This window comes from Harmonia axyridis, chromosome 2, assembly GCF_914767665.1.
Source record: "Harmonia axyridis chromosome 2, icHarAxyr1.1, whole genome shotgun sequence".
NCBI classification, from domain to species: domain Eukaryota; kingdom Metazoa; phylum Arthropoda; class Insecta; order Coleoptera; family Coccinellidae; genus Harmonia; species Harmonia axyridis.
This window is the reverse complement of record NC_059502.1, coordinates 63,314,594-63,339,944: the sequence shown is the minus strand read 5'-3', so window position 1 is coordinate 63,339,944 and position 25,351 is coordinate 63,314,594. Positions and strand designations below refer to the sequence as shown.

The 25,351-nt window shown below is 35.1% G+C and overlaps 1 protein-coding gene across 2 annotated transcripts in view; it reads right to left on the bottom strand.

Annotated features, from left to right (window-relative positions):
- LOC123673010 (sialin) overlaps window positions 1-20,993 on the bottom strand; it is a 30,268-nt gene extending 9,275 nt beyond the window's left edge. The window contains exons 1-10 of one of the 2 annotated variants that reach the window (XM_045607391.1): window positions 20,837-20,993; window positions 20,477-20,754; window positions 17,855-18,078; window positions 16,160-16,459; window positions 14,514-14,598; window positions 12,115-12,335; window positions 10,887-11,033; window positions 7,246-7,378; window positions 5,927-6,082; window positions 4,678-4,763 (exon numbers count right to left, since the gene is read on the bottom strand). In XM_045607391.1, the coding sequence (XP_045463347.1) occupies window positions 4,678-4,763; window positions 5,927-6,082; window positions 7,246-7,378; window positions 10,887-11,033; window positions 12,115-12,335; window positions 14,514-14,598; window positions 16,160-16,459; window positions 17,855-18,078; window positions 20,477-20,495 (1,371 nt within the window). In that variant the 5' untranslated portion in view covers window positions 20,496-20,754; window positions 20,837-20,993. Of the gene's footprint in view, window positions 1-4,677; window positions 4,764-5,926; window positions 6,083-7,245; window positions 7,379-10,886; window positions 11,034-12,114; window positions 12,336-14,513; window positions 14,599-16,159; window positions 16,460-17,854; window positions 18,079-20,476 lie in introns of both variants that reach the window. The other variant, XM_045607390.1, reaches the window with a different exon arrangement.
- Between the last annotated feature and the right edge of the window lie 4,358 nt (window positions 20,994-25,351).

The following is a 25,351-nucleotide window of genomic DNA, read 5'->3' as shown; positions in this document are numbered from 1 at the left end:
TGCTAAAGATCTTTTGTTGATCAAATGTAATCTCACCGATCCTATTCAATGAAAAGATTTTTAGGACGGAATAAAATAAAATTTTCATTTGATCAATAACGATATCGAAAGGAATAATAGCCAATAAATTTGTCTGAAGTCTGACTTGATTTGAATACTACTTATATTTACTTACAAAAAAAGAATGGTTCTGGTCTGCTTTCACGCCAAAGGCAAAATCTTCAGTCAGCACTAAAGCTCCCGGACATTTTTCTTTTTTTGAGACTGAATTTTCAGTGAGACGTGATTAATTGCAATTCTACCTTTTCCAGGAAAGGAAGGAAGGAAGGCACTTAGTCTTGAACACACGACGTGCGAGGAAAAGAATTGAATCAACTCCTTCATTTTAGGGTAACTATATATCATTTGTACGGTTCTCTCTCATACAGGTGTCCGAATATTGTTCGACAAAATCTTATAATAATATTTTATGTTTCAGAATAAGAATAAAATATACAGGGTTAGAACTACACTGCGCAAAAAAATTAACGCACATTCTGAAAATCTCAATTTTAATAAAATTTAACTCCAAATTGACTTTATAACTTATTTTTTATGTACTCTCGGGAAGGTTTTGAATGAAACAAGACACATTAAATGGAAGAAAAATTCAGGATTTCACCGAATCTTATGTGAAAGAAGAGAAATAAACAACTTTCAAAATACTGGAATGCTGATCAGTGATTCAATACTTGGTATTTCCACCCCTTGCGTTAATTACAGCTCGGCAACGACGGTTCATACTCAAAATGAGTGATCTTAAAATGTTCTGATCTAATCCTTCCCAGATTTCTTTGAGTTGGATTCCTAAGTCAATAAGAGTAGCTGGATGATTTTCTGAACTTCTCAGCCTTCTATTGAGGTTGTTCCAAACCTGCTCAATCGGATTGAGTTCTGGACTTTTTGCTGGCCATTCCTTTCGAGAGACTTCAACCTCTTCAAGGTACTCCTGAACGATGCGCGCACGATGGGGTCTGGCATTATCGTCCATAAAAATGAAATTTTCACCAATGTATGGGGCAAATGGCACTACATACTCTTCAAGATCGTTCCTTATATACCTATCAGCATTCATAGCTCCATTATCAACGACCACTAGGTCTGTGCGAGCAGTCAATATTCCACCCCATACCATTGTCGACCCTCCTCCGAAACCAGTAGTATTCAGGAAATTGCACTGAGCATATCTTTCATGCGGACGTCTGTATACAAGGGAACGGCGATCACAATGGTAAAGGCAGAATCTAGACTCATCTGTGAAGAGAACTCTTTCCCAATCAGCCTCTTCCCAATGGATATGCTCTCTCGCAAAATCCAAACGCGCCCTTCGATGGGCTGGAGTAAGAGCTGGGCCTCTTGCCGTGATACGAGGCCTTAAATCATATTCTCTGAGGCGATTTCTTATTGTCTGAGTGCTAATTTGCACCCCATGAGTTTGCTCAAGCTGATTTTGAAGGAGGCGAGCGGTTGCAAACAGTTGTCTAAACGAAGAAACTCTCAAGTAACGTTCTTGAATGGCAGTTGTTACCCGTGGTCTACCCTGTCCTGGTCTTCGGACATTCATACCTGTCTCCGCTTGGGCACATTCCTCTTGGGTTAAATTGCGTGTTGCGCGTTGCATAGCGATCGAGTGTAGAAAATCAAACGAAAGAAAAACTATTGATCACTAGAATTGATCGAGAACAAATGATATCAGAATGGAGCCAATACATTCAAAACCTGATAATTTCATCTTTTTTTATTCCTGCTGGGAAAAAACATTTGTATTGAAGAAAAACGTTGAAAGTGTATAACATATGCATGCATAATTCTGATATGAATAATTATCATTGAGAACACCTTCAGTTGTAGAATAAATTAGAGATTTCCATAATGAGCATTAATTTTTTTGCGCAGTGTATATTGAAAACTTATACATTTGAATTGATCAAACGAAAACGTTATACATGCATGTTATAATGTTTAATCAAATAACGGTCAACCAACGCATCCAGTTGAAGGATCCTATCATATCATGATTACATTAACTCTCCAAATAAGAAGGCCATGAACAGCGGAGGGATACAGTGATGAAGGCATGTAATGGAAAAGTAATTATATTATAACCGCATCAAATTGGGAATTATTCATGTTGGTGAACTGAGCAGTATCCACATCTATGGAATGATATGTTCAATTCAGCGTTATTTCAGCAGATTTATTTGGTAGCTCATAACTATAATTCAGGATGACCCTTCACATATTCGTAATGCTATCGAATACAGATATGGATGGAAAATTATGGAAATTGAAATATTTTGATGGATATTGAGTACTTGACGTAATGCTGTTTTAATATTTGAAGTGCATTCATAAGATACGTAATTGTGATAATATCCTTGTAATGCTGAGAAAATATGTTTCATGAAGCCATTTCAACAACTCTAAATAGTTATGAAAGAAAAATAATTACTTCTTCAACATCAGATCGGAATACTACTGACCAGAGGGAATAAACTAACTCTACTATGGTTACCGGGGCATTGTGGTATTGAAGGAAACGAAAAAGCTGATGACCTTGCAAAAAGAGCATCAAGATTAACATCTGTTTGATCCTGAGTTCTTCTGTGGGCTTGGAAAAGACATATATAAGAGGATCGTAGATGCAGCCCGAAAGAAGGGATGGGAAGTTGTCCAGGAGCCTCACATCAGGGACACCAGAGGTAAGCTCAACAAGCCCGATATAGTCTGCATTAAAGGTACGGAAGTGATAGTTGCAGACGTGGGGGTGTCATGGAAGGCCCCTAGGTCGCTCTCTGAAACATATCATTTGAAGAGAGCGACATATGATCAGCCAGAGCTGTTGGAGGTGGTGGCGGCAAGGAATCCTGGCAGGAGCATCCGAGTTTTACCCTTCATCATCGGAGCAAGGAGGTTCTGGTGCCGAGAAAGCAGTGCCCTTCTGCAAGCCCTCTCAATAGACACAACGCAAATTAGAAGGGACCTCGTGATGACAACTCTACGAGGAGGATGGTCCATCCACAAAGATGTCAGTTGCACAGCGTGGGATTAGCATTTTATTTTTTGCTACCTCTGGCAAGATCCACAGAGCGTAATCGATTTTTTGTGCGTGTTGCAGGTGTTCGTGTTCGGGATAATGGTCTTTCCGCTCTAAGTGTGTGAGATTGAACGGTTGAGCGTTATCAGAGACAATTTTTGATTTTCACTTATACCATTGTTCACTGCTTACATTCCATTTGTTACCTTGTGATATATACTTATATGTACCATTGAATTGTGTCCTATATACACTTGCACTAATTGTAATTCACACTGTTTACTTGAATAAAGATCTTTGACAGCGGACCAACCTGGATGTGGGACAATAGAAAAACCCACTGGAAAAACACTCCAGGTCTTGCTGGGGTAAACAAATTTGTGGTGCTTTCACCGACCTATACTAGGAGGCTCTTGAAACTATCATGAGCTGAGCTTCGGGTGATGGTTCGACTGCTGCAAGTCACTGTCGGTGCAAATACCTAATGTACCCCATGGATAAGTCAGCAGAAGAGATCTGCAGGCTCTGGAGAAAGGAGGTAGAAACATCCGAACACATAGCGGAAAATGTCCAGGGCTGACTGGTCTAAGAACCACTCATGTGGGAAAGTAGGTTCTGGATACTCACAAAGTAATAGCCAAGGCTCCTAAGGATGTCGTCGCTTTCGTTAACCGTATCGACGGCCTTCTTGGGTTTGTATGAATAGGTAGGGTTAAGAACAAAAGATCAAATTGGTCGCAGTTCCCGCAAGTCAAACAGAACCGCAACGATCTCGATTCAGTGAATAATAATAATAATAATGATCGGGCTACTACAAACAAATACGCTATCACATGATTAGGTCATATTGAGTTCTGGCCTTATTGGGTATAGTTACCTCATTGTGATATAAGTTTGAAGGCTACCTATTGATGAAAAATTACATAGGAAAGATGAAATTCTCAAAGATTCTAAACAAATCCAATTGCAAGCTTTCAGTGGACTCCATTGAACTTATTCAACAAACCACTTCCTCATAATAAGTGAGCAATGAACTGGGTAGATTAGATCGGTCGGTTTTTCTCCACTAACCTCAGTTTCATCCAGACTGAAAGACTTGACCTGACTATAGCCACATTGTGTAGTGTGATTAGAGCAGGTAGAATCGACGATCTACTAAGACAGTTTTTCTCTACAAGTCGCTGGTACATAAGTTAGTTCATCCAGTTCTATAGATAAGACAGGTTGCCTCGTAACTTTCAACTTGATTGGGGCTAACAGGTTCGTCACGAATGCTGATTGGTTGAAGTTATGAGTCAACGTCTAACCTATACACCTTGGCCAATGGTGATATGGCTAACGGATGACACGTTACCCACACTCTTAAGTTACGAGAGAACCTGTTTAATCTTTAGATCTTGATCCAGGAGAATGTGTGAATGCAAATATACGAGTTTTCATAGTTGTAATGAACAGTCTAGATTGGCATGTATGTATACCAACCAATTTCCAAAAAAAAAGGAACTACCAATTATACTTCTTGCTATCAATCAATTATCTATATTTTTTCCCAGTTCCAAATTCAAATAATACTCTAAACGAATGATTGATTCATTACTCACATTATCATTTGTGAAGTATCCAACTAGGGCAGGGGTGGCAAAACCATTGAAACACACTAACGAGTTGGCCATCCCTAATACAATACCTGTAACAAAAATAATAATAATAAGAATGTGAAAGAAGTAATGATAAACATAACAATATTTTTATGTACAACAATTGTAGCTTCATCAGATTTAAATTTGTACTAATACTAAATAAATATATGTAGATCTGATTGGTGCAATCGGGAAGATAATTAATTTATGTTAAAAAATGTATTTATTCAATTTTTCTCGAATGATTCGGATATAGGAAATGAAGTATGTCTGATGCAATTTCTTCTATTTCTATTATTATCTTCTATACGTTCATTTTGGTTCAAAAATTGAAAGACAAACGATAAAAAATGAAGGAGATTTATATTGAAACTCTACTTTCTTGGTAAAATTATCATTATTTATTGCATATTCAAAAGGTCATTCAAGAAGATCGCTTAATATTTTTGTTATTGAGTTGGCGCAACCGTTCCTGCTGCAAATATAAAAAAATTTAGATAAGTTCAAACCTCGGTTCAAACGTTTGTCCATACAAAGGTTGAAAATTATCTAGGATTCAGTTTTTTTTATTATGATTCATTTTGTTGGTTCATCTGAAGTATTATTTTTCAAAAATTGCAATAGATAACTGTTGAACAAATAATCAACTCGAAGTTTGAATTGATGTTACTGGTAAAAAAAAAATTATATTATTTTTAGAGAAAGAGCAAACTTCTCTAATACATTATAAAGGATTCTGCATTCAGATGACAGAAGTTCAATGAATTTTGTAGATATAGGTAACTATGTATTTTGCTGAAACCAAAATTCTAAAAATTCGAGGAAATAGTAGACAATAATTAACAGAAAATTTTGAATTTTCTATTTTCGCAACTCCTCGGGGTCTTGAAGGTTAGTTATATCTGACCAATTTCATAAATTGAATGTATACAATATTTGTCTACTGAATAAAGAAATAATAAAACTGATGGTATAAGTTGTAACATTGACTTAAATACCAGAAGAGACATAAACACAAAAAAAAAGTATATAAAATTTTTCCACCTCTAGGTAATTTGAAAATTGACTTTTCTTTTATTATTATTATTAGGTATATCGATGGAAATACACGTATACAAAATTTCTGTAGCGTTGTAATGTTGAATTACATCTATCAAGAACAATATATGCAAGCTTAGACTATTATCAAAGCATTTTAAGGTATACTCACTGGCAAAATTGGGACTATTGTCGACTATGCTGGCCAGCACTCCTGTTGAGACAGCGCCATGGCATGCAGCAGAGGCTCCTACGAAAATAAACGCAATCATACTGTTGCAACCTGAATACGCTATGGCGAGCATGCAGAAACCTTGGCCAACAGTTGCTAAAAAGATATTTGGTTATTGATCAGGGGGCTAAATTTGGTCTGGATATGTCTTCAAGTTTTCATTTTGCGAAAATGTTTACCACCACGGAGAAAATTTGAAAAATTAACTCAGGAGGAAGAACTTTAAATGTGGAAAAACAGCAATTCCTAAGTGTATGGAGTAGTCTGTGACTTCCGGAAAACACAGCAAAAGACTAAAATTTGATGTGTGATTAATTGAATTTTACATTTCATGAATTTATTGTTCGTTGGGATTGTTTTTAAATCCATAAACCAATTCAATTTTCAATCAAGAAAAATTAATTACAATTTGAAATGTCAAATTTAGTTCTCGAAACATCCAATTTTAGTTTCTTTCTGTGTTTTCCGGTCACTGACTATCGCACACAGTTAGAAATTGCGGTCTTTCCTCATTTGAAGTTCTTCCTCGATAACCCTTAAAGTATGCTTTTTAGGTATAGGGTTTGCTTAAGTAAACCCTATTTTTTTATGTACGTAGAATCGTCTGAAATAATGAATAATATATGGTTTCAATTTGAACCCAAGGTATGGAATATATCTGAAATTTCGATCAAAAAAGCTATGTAATTATACAATAACATACAGGGTGTCCAATTGAAATTAGCAAGTATTAGTCTGTTTCCGGTATAACCGGAATTTGTAGAGACCTGGAAATATTTAAGGGAGAAAGAAGGTCTCAAACCCCAACATGCGAATTTTCATGATCAGTTCTCCATGAACTCCTAATAGGCTATCGCGGTGAAGCACCCTGTATAATTACAAAATTAAATATTCAGTTTTTGGAAAGGAGTTGAGATTAGATGAATGGAAATAGACATCTGACTTTCGAGGAGCTGAATAATTTCAGTAGTGCTGTCCTAATTCGAGCAAAAAAGACGCTTTGAGTTAATTTGTCTTTCGAATAATTCAAGTTTTATCTCAGCACTCCAGAAGCTGTCGGATACTCCATGACATAGATATAGGTAAGGTAAGTCTATAATTTATGTAGTGAGATGAATGATGAAACTTGGGATAACTCAAATTTTCTAGCTGCATTAAAATTCGAACTTTGAATCCAAATATTGAATGGTTCAATTCATTCTAATTAATAGACACAACACTGACAATTTTCGAGGTTTAATCGCAACCTTAATACTCACAAATTGCTGTTGCTAATTTTCTCACATTTGTCCTACTCATCAAGTTATTCTTCAAGATATAATCACCAACACGTGAAATTACCATTGAAGACAGCATCCTGAAAAACTGAGGTACTCCAGAAAGAATTCCAGTCTGAAACAGAAATACAAATTTTGAGAAATAATGTTGCTTTAAGAAGTATGATCTAATGACTACGATTTAATGACTGATAACTGAATGATTACTAAAGGGTCCTAAGCAACTTAGAAGAACATAAAATTAAAATCGAAAGTTTAGATTTCGTTTTCCGATATTCAGTGTGGTTCTGCGAAACAACGTCAAATTCAATTCGTGATTTTCACTGAGGTCCGGCTTGAATTCAACCATCTTTGTTGACATCACTCGTTAAGTTACTTTTGCAGTAATGTTCATAATATTTGTGGGTTGTGGTCCTTATACTGTGACTAGAGTAGTTCACGGCCAAGGACAATTCAGGTAAATAAAAGAACGGGATAAAAACACTTATTCAATTTATTTCCAATCCACTAAAAGAGTTTGAAGAAGATGATAATTATTCTTAGGGTCGCTGGACACTTGGGTTGTTGCGGCTCGGTCGCAGGTAGTTTTTCGCCGGTCTCGGGAACAGATGTGAAAATCTTTACTCTTCTCGTTGTCGGTGCAAGTGTTGCACATATGTTGTAGTTGTAGACTGTTCTGAACTCGATTGAATTATTCGACCTGAAATGCCGAGTTTTATGGGCATTCAGGCTGTTTTCCATTCGACCGTTAGCAAAGCCTTTTACGGATCCCTTAGGGGTGTGGCTTTGCTAATTCTAAGTTTTTACACCGTATTCTTCAGTTCTCGAACTGAATATTTTCGAAGGAATCGATCGATTCTCTACATATTCAGGACACCTATAAAAGGTTCCATCTGCAGAAAGCATATAAAAAGATTTCGGAATGTGTTTGTCGATATGTTTTCCAAGAGCGTAGAAATAAGGGGGGTACTGGGTATAATTCCCCGCCCCAAAATTTCCCAATTATGAAATAACAAATTCTCGCAGAAACGAAGAACGAAAATTTTTACACAAAATGAACCAATAATCATTTCTTTTTCTTTGAAATCCATACGGCAGTGAAAATTGAATCCTTTTACGTTTTATGAGTTTATTACCGCTTTCAAGATGAGTACTTTCATTGCACTACGAGCACGTCTATGTCCGAGGTTTATCTATCCACTTTGTCGGCCTCTCATTTGCCATCTGTGGTTCTGGCATTAGTTATCAGTATACACTCACCCGAAGTTTTCGGTTTTTTGTATCATTCTCGTCACAAAATTTCAATACTGTAGTTATCAAAGAACTAATTAATTAATTTGAATTGTCCATAGATATTCCAATTCAAAGTTTCCATCATGTTATATGCTAATTTTGAATGCAAATCCACAGGGTGTTATTTTTTCTTTTCTTCAGAACTATTTTTTGGTGAACCGCTGGTAGTTTAGGAAAATGTAGAAAGAAACTCTGGTCCAGTACTACACTCATTCGTTTGTTATAGTTTTATCGTATCTGCTGTCGATTACGAGCAAAAATTTCAAACAGCTCTCTAGTTATCCTCAGGAAAATTATAATGAAGATCCAGCTAGTGAGCTATAATGAATAAATTAGTTATAAGTTTTGGTATTTATTCACCCACTCTGTAGTTAATATGAATAAGTTTTGATAAACTGATTTACGACACACTAGAAACGCCCTGTATCACGAAAACAAAGCGTTTGCGGGCTCATATTCAGGGGACTTGTTATTTTGGAATTTATCCAAGGAATCTTTCATTTTCGTCCATAACGAATAATCCAATAAGGTAAAAACAACCGAAATGGTATTAAAAAAAATTATTTAGAGTAATTTGGTTCGAACTTCGTTATCAAACTTGTTTTTCTCACATTATACAGACATAAGTAAACGTTGTCGTAAAGAAATTTTTTTTCGATTACCCCCCCAAGAAAAAAAAAGATCTACGCCCTTGATGTTTTCTGCAGATGAAACACCTTGCTCGTGCTGAAAATTGAAGAGTTCACATAAACTGAATAGTGAATAGTAGGTATTCATAATATGTCAGATAAAGTTCCATTTCCAGTGTGTCGTGATTATTTATGACTCCAGCAGAATAGCAAGAACGATATCTATAGAACATTAATATTTCTTGGGCGCCAAAGGTAAATAACTTATATGAATGCAATACGAATGCATTTGTTATCCAAAAACATATATCTATGGTTTTTTTATGGAAAACATTCATTCCATGCAATGTTTACGTTCACGATATCGAATGAGATAAAATTCAAGTATTATGATTTCCGCATCTTTAACTACAAATACTCAAGTTCTGAGTTAGATATGTTACGTATCAGCTGAACACTATCCTTAATTCCCAATTCATGAATCAATTTTATATACTAACTGACAAAAAAACTGCAACACCCAGGAGTTGTTTAAATTTTAAATATCCATTATAAAGGGTGTTTTTTTTTAGAGCTATAGAACTTTACATTGCAATAAAACAACGATGGATTATTCGATTGACATGAATTTCATCTATCCGCAGGATAATCTTGTGGCATTACATTTTAAATATGATTTCTGGCATATGACCGCCACGGCTGGCTCGGATGTAGTCCAATCTGAACGTCCAATTTTCGAAGACTTTTTCCAACATTTGTGGCCGTATATCGGCAATAATACGGCGAATGTTGTCTTCCAAATGGTCAAGGGTTTGTGGCTTATCCGCATAGACCAATGACATTACATAGCCCCACAGAAAGTAGTCTAGTGGTGTTAAATCACAAGATCTTGGAGGCCAATTCACAGGTCCAAAACGTGAAATTAGGCGGTCACCAAACGTGTCTTTCAATAAATCGATTGTGGCACGAGCTGTGTGACATGTTGCGCCGTCTTGTGGGAACCACAGCTCCTAGACATCATGGTTGTTCAATTCAGGAATGAAAAAATTAGTAATCATGGCTCTATACCGATCACCATTGACTGTAGCGTTCTGACCATCATCGTTTTTGAAGAAGTACGGACCAATGATTCCACCAGCCCATAAAGCGCACCAAACAGTCAGTTTTTCTGGATGTAACGGTGTTTCGACATACACTTGAGGATTAGCTTCACTCCAAATGCGGCAGTTCTGTTTGTTGACGTAGTCATTCAACCAGAAGTGCTCTTCATCGCTGAACAAAATAAAATGGACGTAGTGCGCGATACGTATTCCGCACAGAACCATTATTTTCGAAATGAAATTGCACTATTTGCAAGCGTTGTTCAGGCGTGAGTCGGAAAAAAACACCCTATATAACCAGTTTTTTACAATACATCCTCGAATTCCGAGAAAAAAAAAACGGCGGAAGCGGGTTTGTACGCCTATGTAGATATTCGTGTAAATTTATAAAGAAATTTGAGAATTGAATTACCAGTCGCTCTCACAAAACTGGTAATCAAGAATCGTCTAACTCGAATTCAGTTTGTTTGTTATTTGAATATTTGAAGAATGAAAGTCGCTCATAACAGGAAATTCCTGATTAAATGAAACATAAACAGCCAAGGATGCATCCATAACACTTGTGAATAATTGAACGCAGTCGAAATTATATTATACTTACAGATGTGAGCTTCCATCCATGGATGAATCTGAAGTAGATCGGAGCGTTCGACAGAAGCATAAACAAACCCCACAGGCCTCCCACGTGACCCAGACAGTTCATCCAGACTGGCACTGAAGTGAGGATGGAGCGCCAAGGGATTGGAGCCTGAAAATCAGAAATCAGGGATGCATCATGTGATCTTATAAACTTGTATTTCTCATATTCGACTTCCCCCTTTTTCTGGTGTAGATCTCGCATATAGATTGCAAATTGTCCAGAAAAAGGCGAACGCCTCTTTTGATTAATTTTAAAATGTTAGTTTGTCAGAACTTATGACTGAGTTATATTTTATACACTGTGTCTGTAAGTATGGAACAAATTCATTTTTAGCTAAACAGATCATTTTGAGAAATAATCCTGAAACACGTCGATTTTAATTTAATTTATTTTGAAATAATAATCTAATATAAAGGGTGAATTACTTTTGAGTAATGACGTCACCGTAATTTTTTTTAAATAGAACACCCCCATTTTGTCTCAATTTTCCGATTACTCTAGGCGAGCTGATTCCAAAAATGTATCACATGTTGATTCCAATTGGTACAGGGTGGACAAAAATACAATAGTTTTGTGTGTGCTCATAAAGTAACGCGTATTATTCAAAATTAAGTGTTCGTGCTCACCCCCATTAGGGGGTTGAAGTTACGGGGATGAAAAATGCGGAAATGTTCCCTATCGAAACACAAAGTTTGGAATTCGAGGTTTCACTTTTTGGTAATAGCCCTTTTTTTGATTTGAGCTAAGAAATGGATCGAATGTATTCAACATCACAAAAACATCTTTTTCTCATCGATATAATTCAAAAAATTGCATTCGATTTGATCTGTACCTACGTATGAAAATTCATTTCGTTTATTCAAACTGCCTATTCAATAATGCCTAGATCAGTACTAACATTTCAAATGATACTCTATGGAAAATACATCAGCTTTTCAATAGGAAAATTAACCTATTAGATATTTATAATCATTTATTGTGTATTGTATCCAGTATCATTAGAAATGTAAATGGCTCTTCAGAGCCAAATATTGGTGGTATACATGTGAAAGTTTTTTTTTCAGTATTCATTCTAAATTATTATTTTTCATTTATTGAATAAATTAACTAATGGAAAACGAAAGTTGGAGAATATCCAATAGAAACTGGAATAGAAATTGTTATCAGTGAGTAAATAAATGATTCTTACTGTGTTTTTAGTAACAGTCTTTCCCAAACTATCTTCGATGTATTTTCTTTCGGCTGCTGATATTCTAGGATGATCAGCTGGGCTATCATAAACCAGAAACAACCAAGCTGCATACCAGATCGTTCCGACTGTACCAGTAAAATAAAACACAGCCTCCCAACCGAATGAGTCCATGAGGAACCCACATAATATATAGGTTAGTCCTGCTCCAACTGAACTACCTGGAAAGGATATGCTGTTAAACAAGTCAGAATATAGATTTGCTCTTATCCTAATAAATCAACAGGGCTGGCGCGAGTAATTTTGGCGCCTGAAGCAAAGAATTTTTTGGCGCCCCTGCTGAAAAAGTATCAATAAACACCCTCCGAACAAAGAACATCACATTCCTCGTTGATATTTCGCCATTTTTGATTTTTGATTGTGCTAATCGTTCCTTTCTAAAGTCGTTTCCACTGGGTTTCTTTTTTTTTTTGGACATTTTTATTTACAATAAATTTCTGGATTTCTTCGACGCCGATGAACAATGCGTAAGAAATTTATCTGATTCTCAGTTCTCACATTCACAATCGATCAATGAAAGATTACCTATCACACCACAAGATACAAAGGGCGGTAAGGCATGCAAATCTCCGAAAACTAAATGGGATTAAAAACATATGATCCGCTGAAAACATCCAGCATTTATCAGTAACTAGTTTCGAATTCAGAAACGTAGAAATTTTCCATATGTTGAATGTGTAAACAACTTCCACGTAATTCCAAGTATTATTTTTCGTCTTTGTGAAATACATTCTATTCCTCTTTCAATTAGGGTAATATGCAATGCTGCTTATATTGATTGAGTTTGCCATGTGTTATTTATTGAACAAGCGGCTTAGTAAAGACGGTTTGGAGATTTTTCTTCTTCTTCTTCCAATGCATATCCATTAATGGATGTTTGCGAGTTTCCATTTGTTCTTTATTTCTGGCGGTGTGTATCAATGACTCTACATCGCGTAGTCCTGTCCATTGCCTGATGTTTCGCAGCCAAGACATGTTCTTCCGTCCGATTCCTCTCCGACCGTCGATCTTGCCTTCAATGCTTCAATTAACAAATGTAAGAACTGATATTTCGTGATTCGAATTATATGCCCTAGATATGCTGTTTTCCTCTTTTTGATCATCTCAAACAGTTCACGTTGTTTGTTAACACGTCTTAGAACTTCCTCATTTGTCATGGAGATTTTTATTGCAGGGAATATTGATAAACGCTGCAAAGCGGACCAACCTCATGTTGTTTTTAAGAATCAAGATTAATTTTTTCAGAAATATGAAAAGGCGGCCACAAACTTCGCTAAATTGCCGTCACCGATATTTTTTATAGGTTGAAATCGAATGAAGTCACAATATTCGAAATGGCGCAACGAAGTAGATAGCTTACTGTTTTCTCAGATTTTTTTGGTGTCGGGTACAATGAGTATTTATCACCGATTAAATTGTTAATAAATATATTATTTAGGATTGATGAAGAGTTGGAAAGATATTATGCTGAGGAAACAACGAAATCCGTGGTTTTGCACCACGATAACATGTTATGCAATTGCGTTCACTCTGTGTTAACTCGAGAAGGTGTATATGGCAGGGATTACTGAGTTTACATCAGTGGCCCCGGCATGAAACACATCGATTTTCGGAAAGAGGGCGCACCATAGAAATTGATTGAAATCTCCTCGTCCAAACATAATCCATCCATAATCCTATGTGGATTTAGTCCTCCAACAACATTTTTTCATAGAAATAATTTTATTAACCGGCCTCGACTATACCTTCTGTCGAAAAAACACAATACTTGGATTAACCGATCAACTTATTATGATTTTTGATGAAATGTTAAGTTTCAGTTAACCATAACTAGTACAAAGTCACTTAGAGGAAGCCTGAATATTTAGATTATACAAGAGTTGCCCAAGTTTCCAGAAATACCTTCGAGCCAAGTGAATTTAATAATAATAATAATCCCAAATAAACCCCGGTATTCATATACATATATTAAAATAATTGTAATATTATTATAATATATAATAAAAATGAATAAATAATATAAACGCTTTTTTCAATCTAGCACCATACAAAATTCAGTTCATCATCGTTGACAATATTCCTTGCGGGTATATCACTAAGTAGAGCGATAAAGTACAATCAACGACTGGACAAAAAGCCATTCAAGTCGAAAATTTTTTGAAAGAATGAACATCAGAGACCAATACATACGTTAAATATTATTTCCAACTCTAGGGTTTGAAAAACGTGCGCCTATGGTTTATTACATCAATAGAACATTTGGCCAAGTTTTTTTTATGGACTAGTTCAAGTGACTTTGGATATACCGTATGTGGAAAAGTTTCATTTTATCTTCTTACCTAAATAAGCTGTTATAAATTTGCTTCTCTGGTTTGGCGGTATCCATTTCGCTGTCATATTGTGCATTGAAGGCCAAGCAAATCCCTGGAACACCATGCAAATATTATTTGTTTAATATTGGATAAAACACAGGATGTACTAGAACTAATTTTAGGTCAAGTGTGGTATAACAGGAAAATATGCATATCACAAAGCTCTGCTCCTTGAATGTAATACAAAATAATGTAGAGTAATGATTTACACGCAATATCGCTGTAATATAATAGTATATATCTGAAGATGAGGAACAAAGCAGAGGGAAAATTAAAATAACTGAGCTGAAACCACTTCGCTTTCATCCGTTTACATTCCTTTTACTATGAAATAAGCAGTAATAATCTTCTTTGAAAGAATAAATGAACTATTTACTTCTGAAGGAATACAAATTAAAACGACTATTGCAAAGCATATTTATTTCTTATTAGGCTTGTAGTAGTTATAAGAATATCAGAATTGTGCCTTCCATTTATACCGGGTGAGTTTTTCAAATCGAATCAGTCAAAAATGTCGAAAAGGAAACATCTCACGGAAAAATTTTTGGAAAAAGGGTTTGATGGTTTTGAGGGGAAAGTCCGCTGGCGCTAAAACCTCTTCTAAATATTTCACCCTTGTGGGGGGAAGGGGGTCAACTGTTGAATTTCCAATGGGAATCCCTGTTCTTATTGATTCATATTTTACGGTAAAGAATGAAAAAGTTTTTTAGGAACAATTTTATCTCTATTCTTAAATTTTGCCATCGAATTTATATATTTCGTTTGAAAGTTCCATTCATTCCATACCTCAAATCGTTCATTCTACAATAATTCGCGATTCAATATCATACCGGCAAGGGCGTAGAAATGCGATGGATACTTTAAAATTTCAGAATTCCAGCCAAAATGAAGAACGAAAATTTTTTCATGAAAATGAACCGATAACCATTTTACTTTTCTTTGTAATAGGAGATACCGAATTGGTAATAAAAAAAATTATTTGGTTCAAACTTCGTTATCAAACCACTTCTTCTCACATTACAGATATGAGTAAACGTACTCCTCAACAAAATTTTTTTCGATTACCCCACCAAGAAAACAAAGAGACCTACGCCATTGTATACCGGATAGAGTGAGATTTAACAAAATAGGAAGTTTGATGTTGCAGAACATTATCTTCCAAGTAGAGAGAACAATCTCTGTTAATCTCTGTGAATATAAACACGATCGATTTCTATAGATTCTCTTTTAATTCAACAATTGTTTCTGTCTTAGCGACTTCATTGAGAATTGTGTTACTTTTCGAATTACATTTTCAACTATATCTACCAAAATTGAGAGCACCTATAGGGCAAAGAAATAATTCATTTATGGCATCCCTAGTAGGTCCCGGGTATTCTGGGACTGTGACTATATAAATTCATCTAACGCAATGTGGAATTTCCAGATTGCAGTTTATCAATCAATATGAATTTACATGAAATATGGATTGAATCCATTGAATATAAGAGCAGTGTTTTGCATCAGATCAACAATGACGCTGATTACTTTACCTATAACCAGTAAAACCAGCTCATCCAGTTTCACTATAACTGATAGTTAATAATCATGAAAGAAGAAGATGAAAAACTCACCGTCAGTATTCCTTGAACCACCCTCAAGAATAAAAGGTAACGATAACCGAAGGAAGCCGCAAAGGGTATAAAAAGTGCCATCATTACTCCTATAAAATTCGATAGACCAAACACCAACTTTGTTCCATATTTAGAGGCTAAGATACCTCCAGGTATCTGAGTCAACCAGTGTAACCAGAAGAAAGCACCTAGCAATATTCCCTGCTCCTTTGGATTCCAAGGATAAGTCGGAGACATTGTGGGAACTTTAGGGGTCACATGACTAGAATAATCCAGTAATTTGGATTTATTGTTATACAACTAAAATGAAGAAATTCTCATATATTATACTATATAATCTTAGTAGGAAACAAAAGTTATTTCTTTGAAATTTGAATATCGTGAATCATTGAACACAATAAAGAATCATTCTAAAATGCTCATTTTCAATGAAGAACAATAAAAAAGTGGAAAATATGAACCTTCCTCTTTACAATGAAATGAACATCCATTGATTTCTATCAAAATATAATAATGAAATCATTAGAATCCAGGCAAAATAAGTATATTTTCAAATCAAAATTTATCATACAATGATGCGAACTGGTCATTGAAATGGATCTAATATTCTAATAGACCAATCAATCAAAATTATAATGAAATTTTAACTTTCTGTTTATTCTATAATCGTTATTCGATGTTTCATTGGTACACTGATAGTAACAACGTGAATATATTACGTCATGGAGGTTTGGAAATCTGCAAAATATATCACTAGCCGTTACTGTTAATATGACTGTTGTGGCTAGCTGATAAACTTTCCAATATTTGTTAGGTATATAAATTGTCATGAATTGAATAGGACTTTATATACAGTGTGTGGATGTAGGAACAAAATTCATAACTGCGTCAACGAATATTTTTCAGCAAAACGATCGGTTAGGTCAATTTTAGTTTTTAATCAATAAGCTTGTGGCATAAAAATTTTACTTAAGACGTGAGTAACGTCATGTTATTTTTTCAAATTGCAACTTACCAAATCGACCGTCCGAAAAAATTGGTACAAAAAAATAATTTTTTTTTGAGAAAATAACAACAACTTTACTGTGAGAGATGAAAATGAAACTGTCATGAAAGAGAATATCAATCTAATGAAATTTAGCGCATATATTCAAATATGACGTCACACTTAAAATTTCTGCCATAAAATGGTTGATCAAAACTAAAATGGATCTGTCCGAGTGTTCTACTTGCAAACATTCAATAATGGAGTTATGAATTCTTTTACTTACTTCAAACCACAGGGGCAGCCAGAGGAAGTTTTGGGATTTCTTGTTTTTCTGTTTTTTTAAATGGTTAAATATACATTTTATAACAAATATAATCTTACGGTTATTTAATGTTTCAACACTGAGGTCCGATAGAAATATAGGGACAATCCAAACTAATTTATTCAAAGAAAAGAATTTGTTATTATCCCCTGTGTACACGCCCTTGTTTTAAAACACCTTTCCCCGAAACTTAAATCTGGCTACGCCCATGCTCCATTCACACATTTTATTTTCATCAATGTCCAAAATGTAGTAATAATTGTGGTAATAATAATTGTTGAAAACAATTCGCAATTCCACATCATGTTAGATTTGAAAAGTATAGAGGAGGTAATAAAGTTAAAATGAAAATTAAATGGCTCCAATTCATTTGAAGGTTATTTACCGTTTCAGTCCAATTAGTTGAATGAAAGTCCAAAGTGGATGCATTCAATAAAGGTTCAGTCACAATGCATTCACTCGTTAGTGAATAATTATTCTTTGGTCTATTTTCCACCATTGATACAATGGCCATGTTCAGGTTCAAACGAAGATTATAATTAATCATGAAGCCGAAGAACACCATGTACCATAGTGTCCTCCTTGCGGGACAGCAGTCCTTGACATCTTCTGTAATAAAGATAAAATTTTATTGATTACATAATTTTCCACCAAAAGGAAATTATAAAATTGAGGTGCTATTTGAAAATTATTCAATTCTTCACCATAGAACTATATATACAAACTGAATTTCAACGTATTCTGATCTGCTTTTATGAATGTATTGTTCATATTTTTCCGATATTCTCCTTCAATAATTCATAGTTCTTGTGAAGTGATCAAAAAAAAGTTTAAGATTTTAAGATCAACAGTTAAGATCAACAGCTTTCAGCCGGTGACAGATTTGTAATTTTTATTAGGTGTACAACTTTGCTTTTGCCGTTTTGTAATAGATGGCTGCAGCGGTAGTCGTAGATGTCATACAATAAGCTTAGGTATTTGTAAACATAACGCCATCGAAATATTAGTCGATTTGTTTCTGAATCATAAAGTTATTCACGATTGAACATATCAGCTTACGAGCCAAATTCTCGTCATTTGCGGGAGGTTTCAATTTTCTCTTTTAATATGAAGAAATCTGCGGCTGACGCTCATCGAATGCTCTCAAATACCTTTAATGGGGCCGCTATTAATAAAAAAAACGTGCTGAAAGTGGTTTCTACGCTTCAAGAACGGTGATTTTTACGTCGAAGACCAGCTTGGCGGAGGAAGAGAGAAGGTTTCCGAAGATGCAGAATTGGAGGCATTATTTGATGAAGACTCGTGTCAACCGCACCAAGAATTGGCAGGATCATTGTGAGTGACGCAACAAGCCATTTCAAATTGCGGAAAACATAGAAATGATTCAAAAACAAGGAAATTGGGTGCCGTACGAGTTGAAGCCGAGAGATGTTAAACGGCGTTTGTTTGCTTGTGAACAGCTGCTTGCAAGACAGAAGGCATTTCTGCATCCCATTTTGAATGGAGACGAAAAATAGGTTCAATACATAATCCCAAGTGCAGAAAATCATGGGGATATCCCGATCATACTTCCACGTTACTGCCAAACCGAATATTCATGAATCCAAGGTCATGCTCAGTAGTTGGTTGGACCAGCTTGGCGTAGTGTATTATGACTTGTTGAAAATGACTGAAACAATCACAGGCGATCGTTATCGAACACAATTAATGCGTTTGAGCCGAGCATTGAAAGACAAACGGCCGCAACACAACGATAGTCATGATAAAGTGATTTTACAGCATGACAATGCTCCACCCCATGTTGCGAAAGTGGTCAACACATACTTGCAAAAGTTGAAATGCCCACCCGCCGAATTCTTCAGACGTTGCTCTCTCGGACTATCACTTGTTTCGATCAATTGCACACGGTCTGGCTGACCAGCACTTAGGGAAGTAAAGAAATGGATTAATTAGTCGATCGTTTCAAAATATGACCAGTTTTTTCAACGAGAGTTCATACGCTGCTCGAAAGATGGGAGAAAGTGCTGGCCAACGATAGAAAATACTTTGAATCATAGTCTCAAATTTCTTGAAAAAAAACGGCGGAAGTAGAGTTATACGCCTAGGTAGCATAGAAAATTCAGCTATAATTTCGAAAAAAATATCCTAATATTTCAGTGACAACCGATTCCAGAAGAATATCGAACAAAAGTTCCCCAATATTTTTGACTTAGTTGAAATATTTGTGATTCAAAATGTTGCACTAAAGTATTTTTGTGAAATATTGAAAGAATCGTATAATCAAAAGTTCCAATGAAGGAAACCATTCGGCAGAAATGACATCATGTTAAATTTAATTATTTCGTATATACCTGCAAAGGTAAAGGACTGATCACTCATCGATGAATAGATGAACGAGCGCTCAACAGCTCTTGATGCAATCGTAGTGATTTTCTCGACTTCTTTCAATTTTTTTCGCATTCATCACTAATCTTTAAACAGTCTCATTTAAATTCAATTTTTAGAGTTCCATTTCAGTCAACACAGTTGAGTGTCAGTTATGTTTCGGGAGGAAAATTAAAATTATTTTTATAATAGAAGATGAGTGAAAATCTTTGCCTGACCTACTTCTCTGCGAAACACTCCTAACAATTTATATTTATGTCGAAATCCTTGAAAAATCAATGCCAATGACAGTTAAAAGTGTTGCCGATTTAAAGGGAACAAAACAAAAGATACTCAGAGTTCACATGATGAAAAGTTACGCCCGATATATAAATAGAACAAATCACGAAATTCAAAATTGAATTTCGAAATAAAACGTGTGAATCCACTTCATTTCGTCACATGAGGAGAATGAACCCATTTCTCATTAGCATGTTTACATCTTATATATAGGTTAACCTTGTACAATTGATAAGTTTGCGATCCACGAGAAAAAGAAATGAAAGTAAAAATAATCATACGTTCGCTAGCTGACTTCTCACATATAGCACTCTCAAAAATTGTATGAATAAAGGGCACTCACCTTCCATTTGGATTTCCATTTCGCTGGACACTTTAACAACACAAGAATGTCTTCAAGAAGTCATTGTGCAATTTTTGTATAGAGTCTACCGATTGAACGTCGAGCTAGTACTATGCTATGTCATTTTATTGATCGCTCAAAGTAGCTCTATGTACTTACTGATTTACAATTGAAAGTTGAAAGAAACGATAAAATAAATCAAATATTTACATAAGTCCTCTTAATTACTTAGCTCTGGATTCTCGTCCCAGTACAACAGCGAATTCGGTTGATGAATTCTGAAATATGTCTATTTATATGTTTTATCCAACTGTAGATAGGTTTATTTTTAATTTAGCAGGAAAATCGATTACTACTGACCGTTTACATACAGAGCCATTTGACTATAGTGACAAACAAGCAACAACACTTTTCAGTGAATTCCATCGTTGTGTTATCTAACAACGATGAAAAACATAAGATGAACTGATGTGAAACAGGTTTTCCTCATGTAACTTTGTCGATTATTCCAATTCGAAAATATTGCAATGGTCCTTGCCGTTTCTTCTTCTCTTGTGCGTGCATATTTCACCAAATATTGAATGTCACAGTTTCAATTCATTCGTTATGCAAGAACCAAAACTGGTATTTCTGCATCTGACCTGATACGTATATACATAATTTGAAACATTGTTATTGTTGAATATGCTAATCCAATCGCAAAGAACAGTTTCAAAAGTTGTTACCATCAAGAACTTTTGAGAATTCGTTTATTCATGCCTCATTTGAGCTCTCGATGACCAAAGAACACTATACAGTGTGTGCGCTATCAATTGTTTTCGAGCGAAACACTCGGACAGATCAATTTTAATTAACCACCTCATGGCAAAGTGACTTCAATAAAATAATTGGTAATAACACCTACTGTGAATGTTGAAAATTAAATTTTCATTGAAAAAAAATTTCAATTTAGACCAAAACAAACGAAATTTAGCGCTAATGTTCAAATTGTGCGAATTTTGTACACTTTCTCTTTAAAGTGTTCCGCACATAAAAATCTAAAGGGGTCAGATCGGGGCTCCTGGGTGGCCATCTTCTGAACCGTATCCGATTCATCAACCAAATACCAAACATTTTGCCTGGTAGCCAGAGGCATTTGGTCTAATGTGCCTGGTTCCCTATGATGATATTTTTGAATTCTTCAGAATTGAGACGATCTGGAAGAATTACTGGACCAAAAAGTTCGCCTCCCATCAGTCCCAACCATACGTTTACTCTAAACTCCTGTTGGAAATGGGTAACAACAGTCGCATGTGGGTTTTCCCTTTTCCATAAATGGCTATTTCGAGTAGCAGGTGGCATTTTATTTCGAAAAAATAACTAGAATTTAATTCATTTATTGAGTTTAATAGGAATAAGTATTTCCATGTGAATTATTTCAATATCCAAATAATCAGTCAATTGAAAATTTATTGATGATCGTATTAAAACTGGTTCTATTGAGTCTAGTGTCATCAAAAAAATGTTTTTCACTGAATATGGTTCAATAAAGGTAGAGTATTCGCTTGATTGGAAAAATAATGCAACTTAGAACTGTTTCAATTCACTACTAGTCATTGAGAAGAATTTTTTTTTTCAACAATCATAAGATAAGTGTACTTCAATGCAATTTTATCTATATCTATACTCCATTACTTGTGGAATCGAATAACACAATCATTTGGGCAATGTTGAAATAGTCAAACAAATGATTAGTCCTCATTGAAAACGTGATCCACATTATTCCATTTCGACTATACGTAGATAAGATAATTTTCATTTAAATGATTTCATTTCGAGATCAATTTATCTTCTGGGAATATTTGCTCAAATTTTATCTTCGGAACGATAATGATGATAGATTGACACGAAGAATTTCAGTGATAATTGAAATGGTTAGTTCCTAATAGATGAATTGATAAATATAAGGCAGATATAGCCAATTCAAAAAATTCCTCAATTTTTTCATAGATTTCATTAGAACTTGTACAATTAGTATTGTGCTAAACTCAGTTAAAATCGACTGTTTCTTAAAATTATATCACACAGGAATCATAAACCAATATTCTGGCCATGTATTATTTTCTGTATCTGTAATAAAGATTTCACTTTCGTCCTTCACCTGAGTTGGACACAATTTTTACAAATATTACTTGGGTTTCCCATTTTCCAATCAACTTTACCTAATCATATATCCCACATGATTTGCATGATGTCATGCCATCTAACGTTGTGTTTATGAAATCTAGAAATGACGAAGAGTGGAAATGGAGAAAACCTCAACATTTTCCGGTAATGGAAATTCATCCAATATAAAGGGATCTTGGTCAGAGTTTCATTGGAACGGAGAGATGGCGCCTATAGTATAGACCGAAGCATTATATAAACTGCTCGTCGAAAGTCAAGGATATTGATGTTCCTATTCTGAAAATGCAAATTTTGCGTTCAATTCAAATAGTTTTTCCAATTACATGAATTGCGATATATAGGGTGATTCACCGCGATGGCCAATTAGACATTTATGGAAAACTAATCATGAGTTTGTGCTGAAAATTTGCATGTTGGGGATTGAGACAATGATCTTTCTCCCTGAAATACTTTCAGATCTCTACAACTTCCGGTTATACCAGAAATAGACTACTACTTCCTAATTTCAAAAGACACACCCAGTTTATCATTGCATTGCATTTAGAATTATTATTGATTTAATATCGCTCATTGGTAATAATAATATAGGTACCTCAGCGATGGAATTAGTTTATTAGGTATAAAATAAACTTTTTTCTTCTTCTTCATCATTAGATAGCTTTTTTTGATGAAAATTCCAGCAATATGCCATTCCTTGGTCAAAACTCAACGGATCATGAGTTGATGAGATTCTTATGAAAAAAAGGTGGCGACAAAAATAGTGGGGGTTACTTCAGCAAACTCTATACCTAAAATGAATACTCTCCCCCCAAGGCCTTTGTCTGGGTACGCCACTGCCTTGAATGACATCCAATTTTCTACGTCAAATTAGTAGCTTCGTTGCCGAATTGAATTTTATATTTTCGTTATTGTGTCCCGCAGTGGAAGCACAAGGCTGAATGAAAATGGTATACAGAGTGATTCACCGCGATAGCCTATTAGACGTTTATGGTAAACTAATATTAATTTTGTGCCGAAAATTTGTATATTGGGGTTTGCGGTGATTATCTCTCTCCCTAAAATATTTTCAGAACTCTACAATTTCCTTTTATACTGAAAACAGAGTTTTTTGGAAAAAACCTATTTTTTTTGTTCTTTCAGTCAATTTCACTCAGGCATAAAAAAAGAAATGTATCAAGCAAATCCTATACTTCAAGAGTTATCGAAGAAAAAATTGAACTTAGCAAAACTGCAAGGGAGTAGTCGATGACTTCCAGAAAACATAGAAAGAAACTAGAAAGTCGAAATTTTATGGATTGTAATCAATTGTTCGTTAAGACGGTTGAGAATCCATAAATCATAAAATTTTCAATTAATCATTAAAAGCATCAGTCGCAAAACGAACTAAAACTACTCAAAAATGCATTTCAATAATACACTTATGGGCCCTATGAACCACACTGGTCTATGCGACTTATTAGAAAGTAATTAAAAAGTGATAGATGCATCCAATGAGTGTAAACAAAAACGCCCCCCGAGTGGAACGGGGATTAATCAGCCAATAAGAAGAATCAAATCGAGACATTCTTGTTTCCAAGACGATGTGCTAAATACCGGGGTTTATTTGAGAGTATTGTTAGCAATATTTTCTTAAATTCCAAAGGAATTTCCGAAAACTTGGACAACCCTTGTATAATCGAAATATTCTGGTTTCCTCCAAGTAACTTTGGTTTTACTATACTTATGTTCAGGACATCTGTATTTTTTGTTTTATATTTTATTTTTATATTTTATTGACTCACCCTGTAAAGTTTTGAGGGAAATAAACGAGTATGAGTATGAGTAATAGGTTTTTTGTAATCACAATTTCCATGTTAAATGGTGTGAATGAATGAAGTTCCACCTCCTCAAATGTAACGGCCATAAATATTAGATAAAATTTAATATGCCGAACTCGTGTGCGTCAGATTATTTAGTGAAACCCGATGCATGAATTTCGATCCGCCAAACAGTATTTTGAATTCCATTCGTTGAACCGAATCCCGAAATCATCAAGCCTACGTTCATTTGCATCTTGAAAACCCTCAAATCGTTTCGGGTTCGTTAATTTCGAGTAGTCGTAATCATTTTCGTTTCACTCGTTGAGAATCGGAATTAATTGGAACTCTAATGGTTCGGAGAGAAGCAAATTTACAATTCGCTCTTGATAAATCCGAATCTTCGAATGAAACGGGAGGATTCGTTTCATTTGCATTTCAATAACGGGAAAATCTGAGCACTTTCGAGTCCGCCAGAAGTTGTCGCGATCCTCTCGTTATCTTTGAACAGATTCAAAAAAATTCGGTTTCATTTGCGCCCACTTCAACGCAGAATTAATTCAGATGGGTACAGAGAGAAACAAAGGAATCAGGGCATCTAGAATATCCCAAGAATTTCGAATTGATACCTCTCGATTTGTTCGAATTTTGTTTGTTGCTGATTGAATGACATTTCATTCTTAGATGTCTTCACAAATAAATGGCAATTTGAATGAAACACAATAAATTGTACAACACAGCCCAGACAATTTTTTCGATGCGAATTACTCAGTTCAGTTCTTTGATAACTACATATTGAAATTTTGTGACGAGAAAATACAAAAAACCGAAAACAGCTGGTAAGTGTATACCGATGAGAAATGCAAAAATCACAGATAGCAAATAAAGGACAATGCCGAGAAAGCGGATAGAT